The sequence below is a fragment of the Pogoniulus pusillus genome, chromosome 29, assembly GCF_015220805.1.
Source record: "Pogoniulus pusillus isolate bPogPus1 chromosome 29, bPogPus1.pri, whole genome shotgun sequence".
NCBI classification, from domain to species: domain Eukaryota; kingdom Metazoa; phylum Chordata; class Aves; order Piciformes; family Lybiidae; genus Pogoniulus; species Pogoniulus pusillus.
The window spans coordinates 1,817,504-1,831,993 of record NC_087292.1 but is presented as its reverse complement, the minus strand read 5'-3'; the positions used below and the strand labels follow the sequence as shown (position 1 = coordinate 1,831,993).

Below are 14,490 nucleotides of genomic sequence, written 5' to 3'. Positions count from 1 at the left end.
TTCTTTGCCTTGGTTTGGGTTTTGTCTGCTAGGCTACTAAAGACTTCTGCTCAAGGGTTACTAACTCTCAGTCTACTAAAGACTTCTGCTCAAGGGTTACTGCCTCTCAGTTTAGTCTACTAAAGACTTCTGCTCAAGGGTTACTGCCTCTCAGTTTAGTCTACTAAAGACTTCTGCTCAAGGGTTACTACCTCTCAGTCTACTAAAGAATTCTGCTCAAGGGTTACTACCTCTCAGTCTACTAAAGACTTCTACTCAAGGGTTACTACCTCTCAGTCTACTAAAGAATTCTGCTCAAGGGTTACTACCTCTCAGTCTACTAAAGACTTCTACTCAAGGGTTACTACCTCTCAGTCTACTAAAGAATTCTGCTCAAGGGTTACTACCTCTCAGTCTACTAAAGACTTCTACTCAAGGGTTACTAACTCTCAGTTGAGTCTACTAAAGACTTCTGCTCAAGGGTTACTAACTCTCAGTCTACTAAAGAATTCTGCTTAGGGGTTACTACCTCTCAGTTTAGTCTACTAAAGACTTCTGCTCAAGGGTTACTACTTCTCAGTCTACTAACGATTTCTACTCAAGGGTTACTGCCTCTCAGTCTAGTCTACTAAAGAATTCTGCTCAGGGGTTACTACTACTCAATTTAGTCTGCTAAAGACTTCTGCTCAAGGATTAATACCTCTCAGTTTAGTCTACTAAAGACTTCTGCTCAAGGGTTACTACCTCTCAGTCTACTAAAGAATTCTGCTCAAGGGTTACTTCCTCTCAGTTTAGTCTACTAAAGACTTCTGCTCCAGGGTTACTACCCCTCAGTGTAGTCTACTAATGACTTCTGCTCAAGGATTAAAACCTCTCAGTTCAGTCTAGTAAAGAATTCTGCTTAGGGGTTACTACCTCTCAGTCTAGTCTAGTAAAGAACTCTGCTGAAGGGTTACTGCCTCTGGGTTGGGGTGGGAATGCGGTTGCTGGGGCTTCTCCTTCCTTTCAGCAGCAGCCTCCTTGGGAAGAGCCTCAACCCCATCCTGTTCTTCCTGCTTCTCTCTTCTGGAGCATCTTCCCCGTGTGGATGTCTCTGGTAGTGGTGCCTGTGTAAGCAGTGTGTAACTTCCTCTCGGTGCTGTTCAGCAGCCTCTTGCCCATTAAAACCAGCCAGGGGAGCACAGCCAATCCCAACTCGTGTCTGCTCTGCTACAGGCTTCTCTTTTCGCTTCTAGGTCCTCCCGTGGAGCCCCTGGAGCCAACCAGGCCTTTGCCGACTCTGCCTGTGCGCAGAATTCACTCCCCCTCCGAAAGGAAGCACGAGAGGCAGCCCCGGCCTGCCAGCCCTCCCCTGGGGGACAGACCCTCTCCTCCTGGCACCAAACCCAACATCTGCGACGGCAACTTCAACACTCTGGCTCTCTTCAGAGGAGAAATGTTTGTCTTCAAGGTACTGACACTTGTTGCTTACCCCCGAGCCTGCCTTTAGAAAGGCATCTGGGGGTACTGATTGATACCTGCCTGAACATGAGCCAGCAGTGTGCCCAGGTGGCCAAGAGAGCCAGTGGCATCCTGGCCTGCATCAGGAATGGTGTGGCCAGCAGGAGCAGGGAGGTCATTCTGCCCCTGGACTCTGCACTGGTTAGACCACACCTTGAGTCCTGTGTTCAGTTCTGGGCCCCCCAGTTTAGGAGGGACATTGAGATGCTTGAGCGTGTCCAGAGAAGGGCAACGAGGCTGGGGAGAGGCCTTGAGCACAGCCCTACGAGGAGAGGCTGAGGGAGCTGGGATTGGTTAGCCTGGAGAAGAGGAGGCTCAGGGGTGACCTTATTGCTGTCTGCAACTACCTGAGGGGAGGTTGTGGCCAGGAGGAGGTTGCTCTCTTCTCTCAGGTGGCCAGCACCAGAACGAGAGGACACAGCCTCAGGCTGTGCCAGGGGAGATTTAGGCTGGAGGTGAGGAGAAAGTTCTTCCCTGAGAGAGTCATTGGGCACTGGAATGGGCTGCCCGGGGAGGTGGTGGAGTCGCCGTCCCTGGAGCTGTTCAAGGCAGGACTGGACGTGGCACTTGGTGCCATGGTCTGGCCTTGAGCTCTGTGGTAAAGGGTTGGACTGGATGATCTGTGAGGTCTCTTCCAACCTTGGTGATACTGTGAAAGGTTAATGGGTATGGAGAAGGTGCACTGTGAGGCAGTGAGAGTCGGAGTGGCTGTGCAAGTCACTGCTCTGGAGGAGCCAGAGTAGGAGGAGGTGTGAGCAGATTGGCTCTGTAGTGTTTGGCAGCCCCAAATGCTCAGGCAGCCTCTGCGCCAGTCTGGGAGCTGGAATTCAGACACCATCAAGCCGCTGCAAAGTCAGAAAGCAACACCAGTACCTCACCAGGGCTTGAGCCTCCAGAGCTGGCCTGAATCCACCTCTGGGCTTCAGGGAGCTCTCAGTCTGCCTGGAGCTCCTGGGGAGTTTGAGTCAGCCTCGCTTGCAGGCTGCAGCCGGGGGAGGAGGAGCAGCTCCGCTCAGTAACCCGTGGTGGAGTGCCTCAAACGGGGGCTCCAGAGTCCCCTTCCCAAGCACCTGTGGCTTTCACTGGCTGCTCTCTGGGTTCTAGTTTAAATTTCCAGAGACTGAAATAAACTTGATAGAACCAATAACGGTTTTATAAAGTGCCCTTCCCTCTCCCCCTTCTTTCCCAAAAGAAAGGGATTAGATGGAGAGAGGGAAGTCGACACAGCCAAAGAACTCAGCCTCCCTCCAGCTGGGAGTTGAAAAGTTTCACAATGACTTGAAAAGGTACCTGAGGTAGGGAAGTTACAAAGGTTAGGGAAGGGAAAATGGCAAGTACAAAGTGGTGTAAACACAGCCCGGCTGTGGTGGCTTGGGCTGCCTCGTGGGTGATGGCCACGTGGAGTTACAAAGGGGAACCAGGTGGTAGTGGTGGTGTAAGCGAGGCAGAGAGAGGTGCAGAGAGAGAGAGGACAGGAGGTCCCCCTGCTTGTATGGGACAGGAAGGGGGGGTGAGCTGACCACCACCTGCTGGTGTTCAGACCCACCCCTGGGGAGGGGTCAGGACCACCTAGGGCCAGGTTCAGGGTTACTCCCCCTGGAGTGTTAACCCTGTACAGCTGTGAACGTGGAGAGGGGCACCAGGGAGGTCCCGCACCGGGCACACCGCAGCAGCTGCGGACAGTGCAGCTGCGAGAACAGCTGGAGGCTGGGGCAGTGCCTGGCAGCCTCCCGGGCTCTGTGCTCTGAGCATCCACTATGGCCTTAACTGTTGCTCTCCGTCTCAAGGGAGCTCCTTTTGTCTCCTGTCTGAAGGGATACTGAGTAGCTCCTTTGTGCCTTAGGGTTTTCCATGCCTCACGGGCACCGGGGAAGGCTGCCCTGGTAGCTGGGCAGCAGCTGTGCCAGGACAGGGGCGATGAGACCCGAGGGGTGGCTCACAATCGAGTTCATAACCTTGGACCTGCTTCCCCCTGCTCCCTCTTCCTGTCCCTTCCACCCTTCCACGCAGCACCAGCAACCAGCTTACCCTCTGGGCTGCCACCTTCCCTCCCCGGAGCCTCCGGGGCTGGTTCGCAGCTGCCACCTGAGCCGCCGCAGCTCCGGTCCGTAAGGGTCGGGGGCTGGGCAGGGGTCGGGGGCTGGCTGCTGGCTGCCCAGCCCGGGGCTGCGCTGAAGGTGCCTCTGGCCTCTCCTCAGGACCGCTGGTTCTGGCGGCTGCGCAACAACCGCGTGCAGGAGGGGTACCCCATGCAGATCGAGCACTTCTGGAAGGGGCTCCCCGCCAGGATCGACGCCGCCTACGAGCGCTCCGACGGCAAGTTCGTCTTCTTCAAAGGTGAGGCACAGGGCAGCAGGGGGCCAGGGGAGTGACTGCCCGGAAAGGCTGGAGGGGTGGGCACGAAGTTCAGCAGCACCAAGTGCGAGGTCCTGCAGCTGCGTCAAGGCAAACCCAAGCACCAATCCTGGCCTGGGAGCAGCCCTGAGGAGAGGGACTTGGCGGTGCTGGTGGAGGAGAAGCTCAACAGGAGCCAGCAGTGTGCACTTGCAGCCCAGAAGTGCCCTGAGCCGCATCAGGAGAAGTGTGGGCAGAGGGTGAGGGAAGTGATCTCCCCCCTGCTCTGCTTCACACTGCTGAGACCCCACCTGGAGTACTGCATCCAGTTCTGGAGCCTCTATTACAAGAGGGCTGTGGATGTACTGGAAGGTGTCCAGAGGAGGACCATGAGGATGAGCAGAGGGCTGGAGCTGCTCTGTTGTGAGGAGAGACTGAGAGAGTTGGGGCTGTTCAGTCTGCAGAGCAGGGAGAGCTGAGAGCAGCCTTGCAGTGCCTGGAGGGGCTGCAGGAGAGCTGGGGAGGGACTTTGGACAAGGGCTGGCTGTGGCAGGCTGAGGGCCAATGGCTTTGAGCTGGGAGAGGGGAGAGTGGAGCTGAGGAAGAGACTGTTGAGAGTGAGGGTGTGGAGAGACTGGCACAGGCTGCCCAGGGAGGTTGTGGAGCATAGAAGCACCCAATGTGATCTTTGATCACATTGGGTGCTTCTGTGCTCCACAACCTCCCTGGAGGTGTTCAGCACCAGCCTGACCCCAGTGCAGTAGAGCACCCTCAAGGTGCTGCTGCTCCTCACTGCTGTTTCGCATGTACACCACCGACTCCTCAGGCCACCCTGTGGCTTGTGTCCCCGTTCCCCTCTAGGAGACAAGTACTGGGTGTTTAAGGAGGTGACAGCAGAGCCTGGCTACCCACACAGCCTGGTGGAGCTGGGCAGCTGCCTGCCACGGGAGGGCATCGACACGGCGCTGCGCTGGGAGCCCGTGGGCAAGACCTACTTCTTCAAGGGCGACAGGTACTGGAGGTACAACGAGGACAAGAGAGCCACCGACCCAGGCTACCCCAAGCCCATCACCGTCTGGAGAGGCATCCCGCAGGCTCCACAGGGAGCCTTCATCAGCAAGGAAGGCTGTAAGTGCGCTTGGGACAGCTCCGTGGCTGCCCTGCTGGGTGGCTCTGCCTGCCTCAGGGCCCTGGGGGTGCTGCTGGAGGAGAAGCTCAGAGTGAGCTGCCAGAGTACAGCCCAGAGAGCAGCCAGAGCCTGGGCTGCGGCAGTGTGGGCAGTGTGGGCAGTGTGGGCAGCAGGGGGAGGGAAGTGATCCTCCCTCTCTGCTCTGCTCTGCTCTGCTGAGACCCCACCTGGAGTACTGTGTCCTCTTCTGGAGCCCCTGGGACAAGAGGGCTGTGGAGGTGCTGGAAGGTGTCCAGAGCAGGAGGATGAGCAGAGGGCTGGAGCTGCTCTGCTGTGAGGAGAGACTGAGGGAGTTGGGGCTGTGCAGTCTGGAGAGGAGAAGGCTCTGAGGTGACCTTCTTGTGGCCTCTCAGTATCTGAAGGGGGCTACAAGAAAGCTGGGGAGGGACTTTTTAGGCTCTCAGGGAGTGATGGGACTGGGGGGAATGGAGCAAAGCTGGAAATGGGCAGACTCAGACTGGAGGTGAGGAAGAAGTTGTTGAGCAGGAGAGTGGTGAGAGGCTGGAATGGGTTGCCCAGGGAGGTGGTTGAGGCCCCATGGCTGGAGGTGTTTGAGGCCAGGCTGGCTGAGGCTGTGTGCAGCCTGCTCCAGTGTGAGGTGTCCCTGGGCATGGCAGGGGGTTGGAACTGGATGATCCTTGAGGTCCCTTCCAGCCCTGCCTGATTCTCTGATTTCCTGGCACTGCAGTGGAGTCTCAGAAGTGCTGGGGGCAGGTGGACACCTGTGAGCCACAGCACTCTGAGGCCCTTCCCAAGCCTTCCCCCAAGCCATACACCTCCTCAGCTGCTGAAGCACACTTTGCTGATGCCAGCTGAGGGGGACAGGGAGCTTTGCTGGCTGTGCTGCCACAGCAGCCCCTACCCAAGGGGTCCTGGGCCCTGACTGAGAGGAAGCCATAATTGTATTTCTCTTCTGGCTCAGCCACTCCAACCTGCCTGGGGGGCTTTGAAGGCAGCCACACTCTGAGTAGGGAGCTGAGCCTCCAGAGGCTCCTTCTCTGGTTTCTTCTTCTTTCAGCTGGAGAAAGAGCTAAGAGGGAGGACTTGTGCTGGGGAGGCCTTGTTTAAACTCAGGGCTGCAGGGCTGGGCTAGGCTGGAGGTCTGCAGTGATTGGCAGCCAGGCTGGAGGACAGAGGCAGGAGACTCCAAGCTTCCACCACTGCTCCCTTCTCCTTTTCCCCTTTTGTAAAGGCCTCATTTGGGGAGCTGAGAGCAACTCAGAGAGCATGCAGCATAAACCATCAGCCTTTTGGTAGCAGCAGGACTCACTCAGCATCTGCTGGCTCAGGCTGGGTGAACAGGAACCTTCAGTGTTCTTCCAGGCACCCTGCTGCTGCCTCTCTGTGGAGTGTTCATTGGCTGCTGCTGAGCTGCCCTTTGCAGATGTCTCAGGGAAAAACCACTTAGAAAGTTAGTTGTGGGATTGGTATCCACAGCTTGTCCCAGCCATGGGGAGTGGTGTTCTGTGGGGACAGTTGCACCCAGGAGCTCTGGCATCTCCTTCAAATCCTAGCTCCAAAAGCACCTTCCCTTCTCAGCAGTGTTGGGATGCCCTGGCTGAAGGTGTTTCACTGGCCCAGGCAGCTACCACCCCCACCCTAGAGCCTGTGCAGAGGCACATTCGAGGAGACCTTACTGTGGTTCTTCCAGGGTCTGAGAGGGGCTACAAGAAAGCTGGGGAGGGACTTTTTAGGGTGTCAGGTAGTGACAGGAGTGGGGAGAATGAAGCAAGCCTAGGAGTTGTGGGCTCCTGAATTGCAGAGAGATGCTGAGGTGCTGGAAGGTGTTTGGAGCAGGGCAGCAAGGCTGGGGAGGGGCCTGGAGCACAGCCCTGTGAGGAGAGGCTGAGGGAGCTGGGGGGGTGCAGCCTGCAGCAGAGGAGGCTCAGGGCAGAGCTCATTGCTGCCTGCAGCTGCCTGCAGGGAGGCTGTAGCCAGGTGGGGTTGGGCTCTGCTGCCAGGCAGCCAGCAGCAGAAGAAGGGGACAGAGGCTCAAGCTGTGCCAGGGCAGGTCTAGGCTGGATGTTGTTAGGAAGTTGCTGTCAGAGAGAGTGATTGGCATTGGAATGGGCTGCCCAGGGAGGTGGTGGAGTGGCTGTGGCTGGAGGTGTTGCAGCCAATCCTGGCTGGGGCACTTAGTGCCATGGTCTGGTTGGTTGGGCAGGGCTGGGTGCTAGGTTGGGCTGGCTGAGCTTGGAGCTCTCTTCCAAGCTGTTTGATTCTGTGATTCTAAGTGGATAGATTCAGATTGGATGTTAGGAAGAAGCTCTTCAGCATGAGGGTGGTGAGAGCCTGGCACAGGCTGTCCAGGGAGGTGGTGGAAGTTTCATCCCTGGAAGTTTTTTAGGCCAGGCTGGATGTGGCTCTGGGCAGCCTGATGCAGTGTGAGGTGTCCCTGCCTGTGGCAGGGGGCTTGAAGCTGGATGATCCTCGAGGTCCTTTGCAGCCCTGCAGGAGCACAGCTTGCTGAGCTGGCAGCGTGGTGAGGAATGCTCTCTGTTTTCTCTTCCAGTTTATACCTACTTTTACAAGGGGAAGGAGTATTGGAAGTTTGACAACCAGAGGCTGAGCGTGGAGCCAGGCTACCCCAGGTCCATCCTCAAGGACTGGATGGGCTGTAACCAGAAGGAGGTGGAGCGGAGCAAGGACAGACGCCTGCCCCACGACGACGTGGACATTATGGTGACAATAAACGATGTGCCTAGCACTGTCAATGCCATTGCAGTTGTCATCCCCTGCATTTTGTCTCTCTGTATCCTCGTCCTGGTGTACACAATCTTCCAGTTCAAAAACAAAGAGGTGCAGCAGAACGTTGTGTATTACAAAAGACCTGTCCAGGAGTGGGTATGACACAGCCCCCGGCGCAGCTCGGCTCGTTCATCCCCTGAGGACTGAGGGCACCAACCAACCACCAAACCACTAAGAGAGAGAAAACAAAGCGTTCAAAAGCCTACCCAACAGAACTACTTCAGTGACCTGCAAGGTTTGGACAGCCTGGGACTGAAAGAAGCAGGAAAACTGGGAAATAACACCCACCCCACCCAGGCAGTCTCGCAGCGTGGAGCCTCTTCTTACTGCCTCAGTCGCATCAGTCTCCGTGTGCCATCCTCCACGGGCTCACTCTGCAAACATCAGAGTCTTCAAGACAAGTTTCAACTGACCTGGGAGACTTCTTTCAGTTCCCTGCAGCAGTGCTCCCTGTTAAACCCAGCATTCTCCAGTGTAGCTAAAGCACCTCTGAGCAGAACCATGGTTTTTTAATAGCTGTCTCATCAACGAGTTAAGGTCACGGAATCTCGGAACAGGAACAATTCAGAAGACATTCTGATGCTGAACCATTCTAAAAGATCTTCTTAGTTTATTACAGAATCCAGGGAGTTAACCCTGGCTACAGTTTTCCAATACCTGCTGGTCAGATGTTTTGTACATTCATATCTTCAAGTCAATGCTGCCACTCAGTACAGCGCATGAGGAACCGCTAAGCGCTCGCAGAGCTAGACGAGTGCAGAGCAGAAGCTCAAGAAGCACCAAACCTGGCAACATCAAACCCTAGACTGGGACACTCTGAAGACAAAATATTTGGGTCTGAAAAAAAACAAGCAAGCAAAAAAACCCACCCCAGACCACAGCCAACCAACCAGTCATGGGAATACATCTTTTTGGTTTTGGGAGCCATTCATGGAAGGAATCTTTGTCATAGGATGGATGTTGGTTCCCCTCAGCAAGACCCAGTGGAGTTCCCAATGTACTGACAACTCTGTGTAGATGTAGACTGCACTCTGCCCCCATTAAGAGGTTGGGAAAAGAGGAATTGTTGTTCTGTGTGATTAGATTGTGGAATTTGTATGTTGGGCTCCAGGAGAGTGGAAATGTTTGTTTGGAGTGAGGTCCTCATTCCGTTTTTCACTGACAGAGTCCAGACACAGTAAGGATTAGGCCTGTTTATAACCCCCCTCCCCCCAAATCCAGTCCCTGTAGATGTTACAGACATTGTATGCCTTTGAATTCTGGGGTTTGGGTTTGCTTTGGTTTCTTTTCTCACTTCTTCACAGGCAAGTGTTTGACAAGGAGGAGAGGAAGCATGCCACACTAGAACGGGCTCGTCGCTAGCCACAGCTGGCAGGCAGCGGCAGGTCAAGGCTAGGGAGAGAGCTCAACTGCTGCCGAGTAGCTTCTCACTTCCTACAACAGTTCCTTCTGCTTCTCCAGCTGGGGATGGGTTAGGATCTTGTGTTCTAAGTCCATGTTGCTGCTGCTGGTGTTGCTGCCCTGTTACCTGAGAGTGGAGGACGCAGTGGGGAAGTCCAGCCCCGTACAAAGTGCCATTCGTGTAAGTACCTGAACTGCTCTGCGCGCTCGCAGGAAGGAGCAGGGGATTAGCCTAAGCCCTCTGCCTATAACTGACCTGATCCAGTGCAATGCACAGGATCTCCACCTAGTGTAGGGAGAACCAAAAAGCTCAGCTTCAAAACCTCAGCCAGGGAAAAAAGTCATTCCAAGGCTAAAACTATCCCTGACTGCAGCGACGAGGAACCAAGAAGCGGAAAGATTGTTAAGCATTCTGAATTCCTGACTGGTTCTCCAGTCCTGCTCTGGTGAAGCAGGGCAGGCAAAGAGATCCTTCCAGTAAAGCCCACTGAGGACTGCAGTGTGTGGTCTCCAAACTGCCCTTTGTTTCTTTTATCCTCCATAAGTGATTGCCATACCCAAGCTGTTTCTTCTCGTTTGAAACGAAGGACAGCAGCAACAACAACAAAAGTATTTACAAACCTATTCCCCAGTGAGTGAGAAGTTGGTAGATGAAAAAAACAATTGTAGTGGCTAACAATAACTAAATAAAGAAGTATGCTAAGGTCTCCTGATGGGCAGAGGAGTGCAAAGCACCGAGGGAAACTGGAGCTACTCATCAGACCTGCCCGCCCTGCGCTGCTCGGCTGTTGCGGTGTGCAGGGCCCCGGTGGCAGAAGGGCCACATCCAACTCATCTCTTCGCTGCCATCACTTCTAGGACTGTGCCAGCCCAAAAAAACCTTTCAGCAACTTCCAACAGCCATCGTTATAAAATGGAATTTACAACCTTGGCGAGTGTCTGTCTGCTTTTAATCATAGAATCATAGAACCAGCCAGGCTGGAAGAGAGCTCCAAGCTCAGCCAGCCCAACCTAGCACCCAGCCCTGCCCAACCAACCAGACCATGGCACTAAGTGCCCCAGCCAGCCTTGGCTGCAACACCTCCAGCCACAGCCACTCCACCACCTCCCTGGGCAGCCCATTCCAATGCCAATCACTCTCTCTGCCAGCAACTTCCTTCTCACAGCCAGCCTAGACCTGCCCTGGCACAGCTTCAGGCTGTGTCCCCTTGTTCTGGTGCTGGCTGCCTGGCAGCAGAGCCCAACCCCACCTGGCTACAGCCTCCCTGCAGGCAGCTGCAGGCAGCAATGAGCTCTGCCCTGAGCCTCCTCTGCTGCAGGCTGCACCCCCCCAGCTCCCTCAGCCTCTCCTCACAGGGCTCTGCTCCAGGCCCCTCCCCAGCCTTGCTGCCCTGCTCCAAACACCTTCCAGCTCCTCAACAGCTCTCTGCAATGGAGGAGCCCAGAACTGGACACAGCACTGCAGGGGTGGCCTGAGCAGTGCTGAGCACAGGGGCAGAAGAACCTCCCTTGTCCTGCTGCCCACACTGCTCCTGAGCCAGCCCAGGATGCCATTGGCTCTCCTGCCCACCTGGGCACTGCTGCCTCCTCTGCAGCTCCTCTCTCCCACCACCCCCAGCTCCCTCTCTGCCTGCCTGCTCTCAGCCACTCTGGCCCCAGCCTGTAGTGCTGCTTGGGGTTGTTGTGGCCAAAGTGCAGAACCCTGCCCTTGGCCTTGTTCAGTCTCATCCCATTGGCCTCTGCCCACCCATGCAGCCTGGCCAGGTCCCTCTGCAGGGCTCTGCTACCCTCCAACAGCTCCACACTGCTCCTCGCTTGGTGTCATCTGCAAACTGACTGCTGCTGGACTCAATCCCCTGCTCCAGATCATCCATAAAGATACTGACCAGGACTGGGCCCAACACTGATCCCTGGGGAACAGCACTGGTGCCAGCTGTCAGCTGGCTGTGGCACCATTCACCACCACTCTCTGGGCTCTGCCATCCAGCCAGTTCCTGACCCAGCACAGAGTGAATCTGTCCAAACCATGAGCTGCCAGCTTGGCCAGGAGCTTCTTGTGGCAGACAGTGTCAAAGCTTTGCTGCAGTCCAGGTAGACTCCATCCACAGCCTGCCCCACACTCACCAGGCAGGAACCTGAGCATAAAAGGAGCTCAGGTTGGTGAGGCAGGAGCTACTGAATGCTTTCTGTGCTTCAGTCTTTACACCTGAGGCTCCAGACCCTGGGTGAAGGAGAGGAAGCCTGGGGGAGGGAATGCTCCCCACTGGTCAGTGCAGACTGGGTCAGGGATCAGTAACACACATTGAACACTCCCAAGTCCCTGGGCCCTGATGAGATGCACCCAAGGGTGCTGAGAGAGCTGCCCGAGGTTGCCACTCTGCCACTCTCCATCATCTTTGCCAACTCGTGGCAGGCAGGAGAGGTGCTGAGGGCTGGAGCAGAGCCAATGGCACTGCAGCCTTCAGAAAGGGCAAGAGAGAGGTTCCAGGGGACTACAGACCAGGCAGCCTCACCTCCATCCCTGGGGAAATGATGGAGCAGCTCCTGCTGGAGGGCATCTCAAGGCACTTGGGGGAGAAGAAGGTTCTCAGGAGTAGGCAGCATGGATTTACCAAGGGGCAGTCAGGCTTGGCTAACCTGAGAGCATTCTGTGATGCCATAACTGAATGGGTAGCTGCAGGGAGAGCAGTGGCTGCAGTCTGCCTTGCCCTTAGCAAGGCCTTTTGGCACCATCTCCCATGTCAGTTCAGTGAGCAAGCTGAGGAGGTGTGGGATGGAAGAGCAGGCACTGAGGTGGGTTAGGAGCTGGCTGCAAGACAGAGTTCAGAGGGAGGTGCTCAATGGTGCCAGGCCCAGCTGGAGAGCTGTGACCAGTGGAGTCCCCCAGGGCTCAGTGCTGGGCCAGTCCTGTTCAGCATCTTCATCAGTGCCCTTGCTGAGGGCACAGACAGACAGAGGCTGCTCAGCAAGTTTGCTGCTGACCCCCAGCTGGGAGGCTTGGCTGAGACAGCTGCAGGCTGTGAGGCCATCCAGAGAGCCCTGGGCACAGAGCTGGGCACAGAGGAGCCAGATGAGGTTCCCCAAGGACAAGAGCAGAGTCCTGCCCCTGGGGAGGGATAACAAAGTGCAGCAGCCCAGGCTGGGAGGTGACTGCTGGAGAGCAGCCCCAAGGAGAGGGCCCTGGGGGTGCTGGTGGCTAACAGTTGCCCATGGCACAGCAATGTGCCCTGGGGGCCAAGAGGCCAATGGGATCCTGGGGTGCCTTAGGAGGATGTGTCCAGCAGAGCCAGGGAGGTTCTCCTGCCCCTCTGCTCTGCCCTGCTGAGACCTCATCTTGAATACTGTGTGCAGTTCTGGGCTCCCCAGGTGCAGAGGGACAGGGATCTGCTGGAGAGGGTCCAGTGGAGGGCTGTGAGGATGGTGAGGGGACAGGAGGGCTTCCTGATGAGGAGAGGCTGAGGGCCCTGGGGCTGCTTAGTCTGGAGAGGAGAAGTCTGAGAGGGGATTGGATCAATGTTTCTAAGTGTCTGAGGGCTGCCAGGAGGGGGGGACAGGCTCTGCTCACTGCTCCCTGGGGTAGGACAAGCAGCAATGGATGGAAGCTGCAGCAAAAGAGGTTTTGCCTGAACACAAGGGGGAACTTCTTGACTAGAAGGGTCCCAGAGCCCTGGCACAGGCTGCCCAGAGAGGTTGTGGAGTCTCCTTCTCTGGAGCCTTTCCAGCCCTGTCTGGATGTGTTCCTGTGTGCTCTGTGTCAGATAGGATTGTCCTGCTCTGGCAGGGGCTTGGACTGGATGATCTCCTTGGGTCCCTTCCAGCCCCTGACATCCTGTGGCTGTGACAGCCTGGAAGAGAGGCAATTTGGACAGTCAGAGGGGGAGGTCCTGACACAGGTTTGCCTTGAGCAGAGCAGTTGCAGCCCCTCCAGCGAGCAGCCCACCCCCCCCACACACAGTAGTGCACTCCACAGGCTGCTTTGGAGATGTCCTTAGGGTTTGGAGGCTGTTCATAGAGTCACAGCAGGTCAGGGGCTGGAAGGCACCTCCAAGGCTCAGCCAGTCCAACCCCCTGCCAGAGCAGGGTCACCTGCACCAGACCCCACAGGAACACATCCAGGCAGGTCCTGAACATCTCCAGAGGAGACTCCACAGCCCCCCTGGGCAGCCTGCTCCAGGGCTCACAGGGAAAAATTCCTCCTCCTGCTTCCATGCAACTTCCTCTGCCTCAGCTGCCACTACTGCCCCTGTGCTGCCCTTGGGCACCACCCAGCAGAGCCTGGCTGCAGCTCCTGCCTCTCACCTGCACACATTGATACCCACTGCTGAGGGCACCTCTCAGCTCCTCCTCTCCCAGCCCCAGCTCCCTCAGGCTCTCCTCACAGCAGAGCTGTTCCAGTCCCTGCAGCAGTTTTGGGGCTCTGTGCTGGACTCTCTCCAGCAGTTCTGTGTCCCTCCTGAACTGGGGGCCCAGAACTGGACACAGTACTCCAGCTGTGGCCTCAGCAGGGCAGAGCAGAGGGGCAGGAGAACCTCTCTGGACCTGCTCAGCACAGCCCTTTGAATGCAGCCCAGCAGGGCAGTGCCCTCCTGGGCACCAGAGCACATTGCTGCCTCCTGGGCACTCTCTCACCCACCAGGACCCCCAAATCCCTTTTCCCCTTTGCTGCCTTCCAACAGCTCCTTCCCCAACCTGTCCTGGTCTCTGAGGTTGCTCTTCCCCAGGTGCCAGCCTCTCCCCTTGCCCTTGCTGAGTTGCATTCCATTGCCCCTGCCCAGCCCTCAGCCTGTCCCAGCCTGGCTGACTGGCAGCACAGCCTCCTGGGGCAGCCACTGCACCCAGCCTGCTGTCACCAGCAAACCTGCTGACTGTTTTTGGTGCTTTCACAGCTTTGGCAGATTTCAGACCCATTTTTCTCCAGGGAAGTTGGCCATGTGCACAGGGCTGCACACTCACTGCAGCCAGAGCACAGCTGTGCCTCCACCTCAGTGACATTAGGTGTTCCCAGGGTATAATTGGTCATTAACCCCCCACGAGGATCCCTCCTCACTCACCGTGAGGGCTCTGGTCTGTAAAGACCTCCATGAAGGATCCTGGCAGCAGGTTTGGGACATTACAGCTCACTATGGCAGCCAAAGTGTCACACTTCAGGGCCTCCAGAAGTCATACTCCAGAAGGATGAGTCCCACACTTGTACTCCTTGTACACTCCAGACCCTGCCCCCAAGTCGCTACAGGCAGGTGAGCAGCCTGGATAGGGAATCTCAGCATCATCACAGACTCATCAGAGCTGGAAGGGACCTCAAGGACCATCCAGCTCCAAACCCCCTGCCACGGGCAGGG

At 56.4% G+C, this 14,490-nt stretch overlaps 1 protein-coding gene across 3 annotated transcripts in view; it reads left to right on the top strand.

Annotated features, from left to right (window-relative positions):
* Positions 1–8,039, top strand: part of MMP24 (matrix metallopeptidase 24) — a 55,263-nt gene extending 47,224 nt beyond the window's left edge. For all 3 annotated transcript variants that reach the window (XM_064167342.1, XM_064167341.1, XM_064167343.1), the window contains 4 exons: positions 1,215–1,429; positions 3,678–3,816; positions 4,675–4,941; positions 7,515–8,039. In XM_064167342.1, the coding sequence (XP_064023412.1) occupies positions 1,215–1,429; positions 3,678–3,816; positions 4,675–4,941; positions 7,515–7,852 (959 nt within the window). In that variant the 3' untranslated portion in view covers positions 7,853–8,039. The remainder of the gene's footprint in view (positions 1–1,214; positions 1,430–3,677; positions 3,817–4,674; positions 4,942–7,514) is intronic.
* Positions 8,040–14,490: the final 6,451 nt, after the last annotated feature.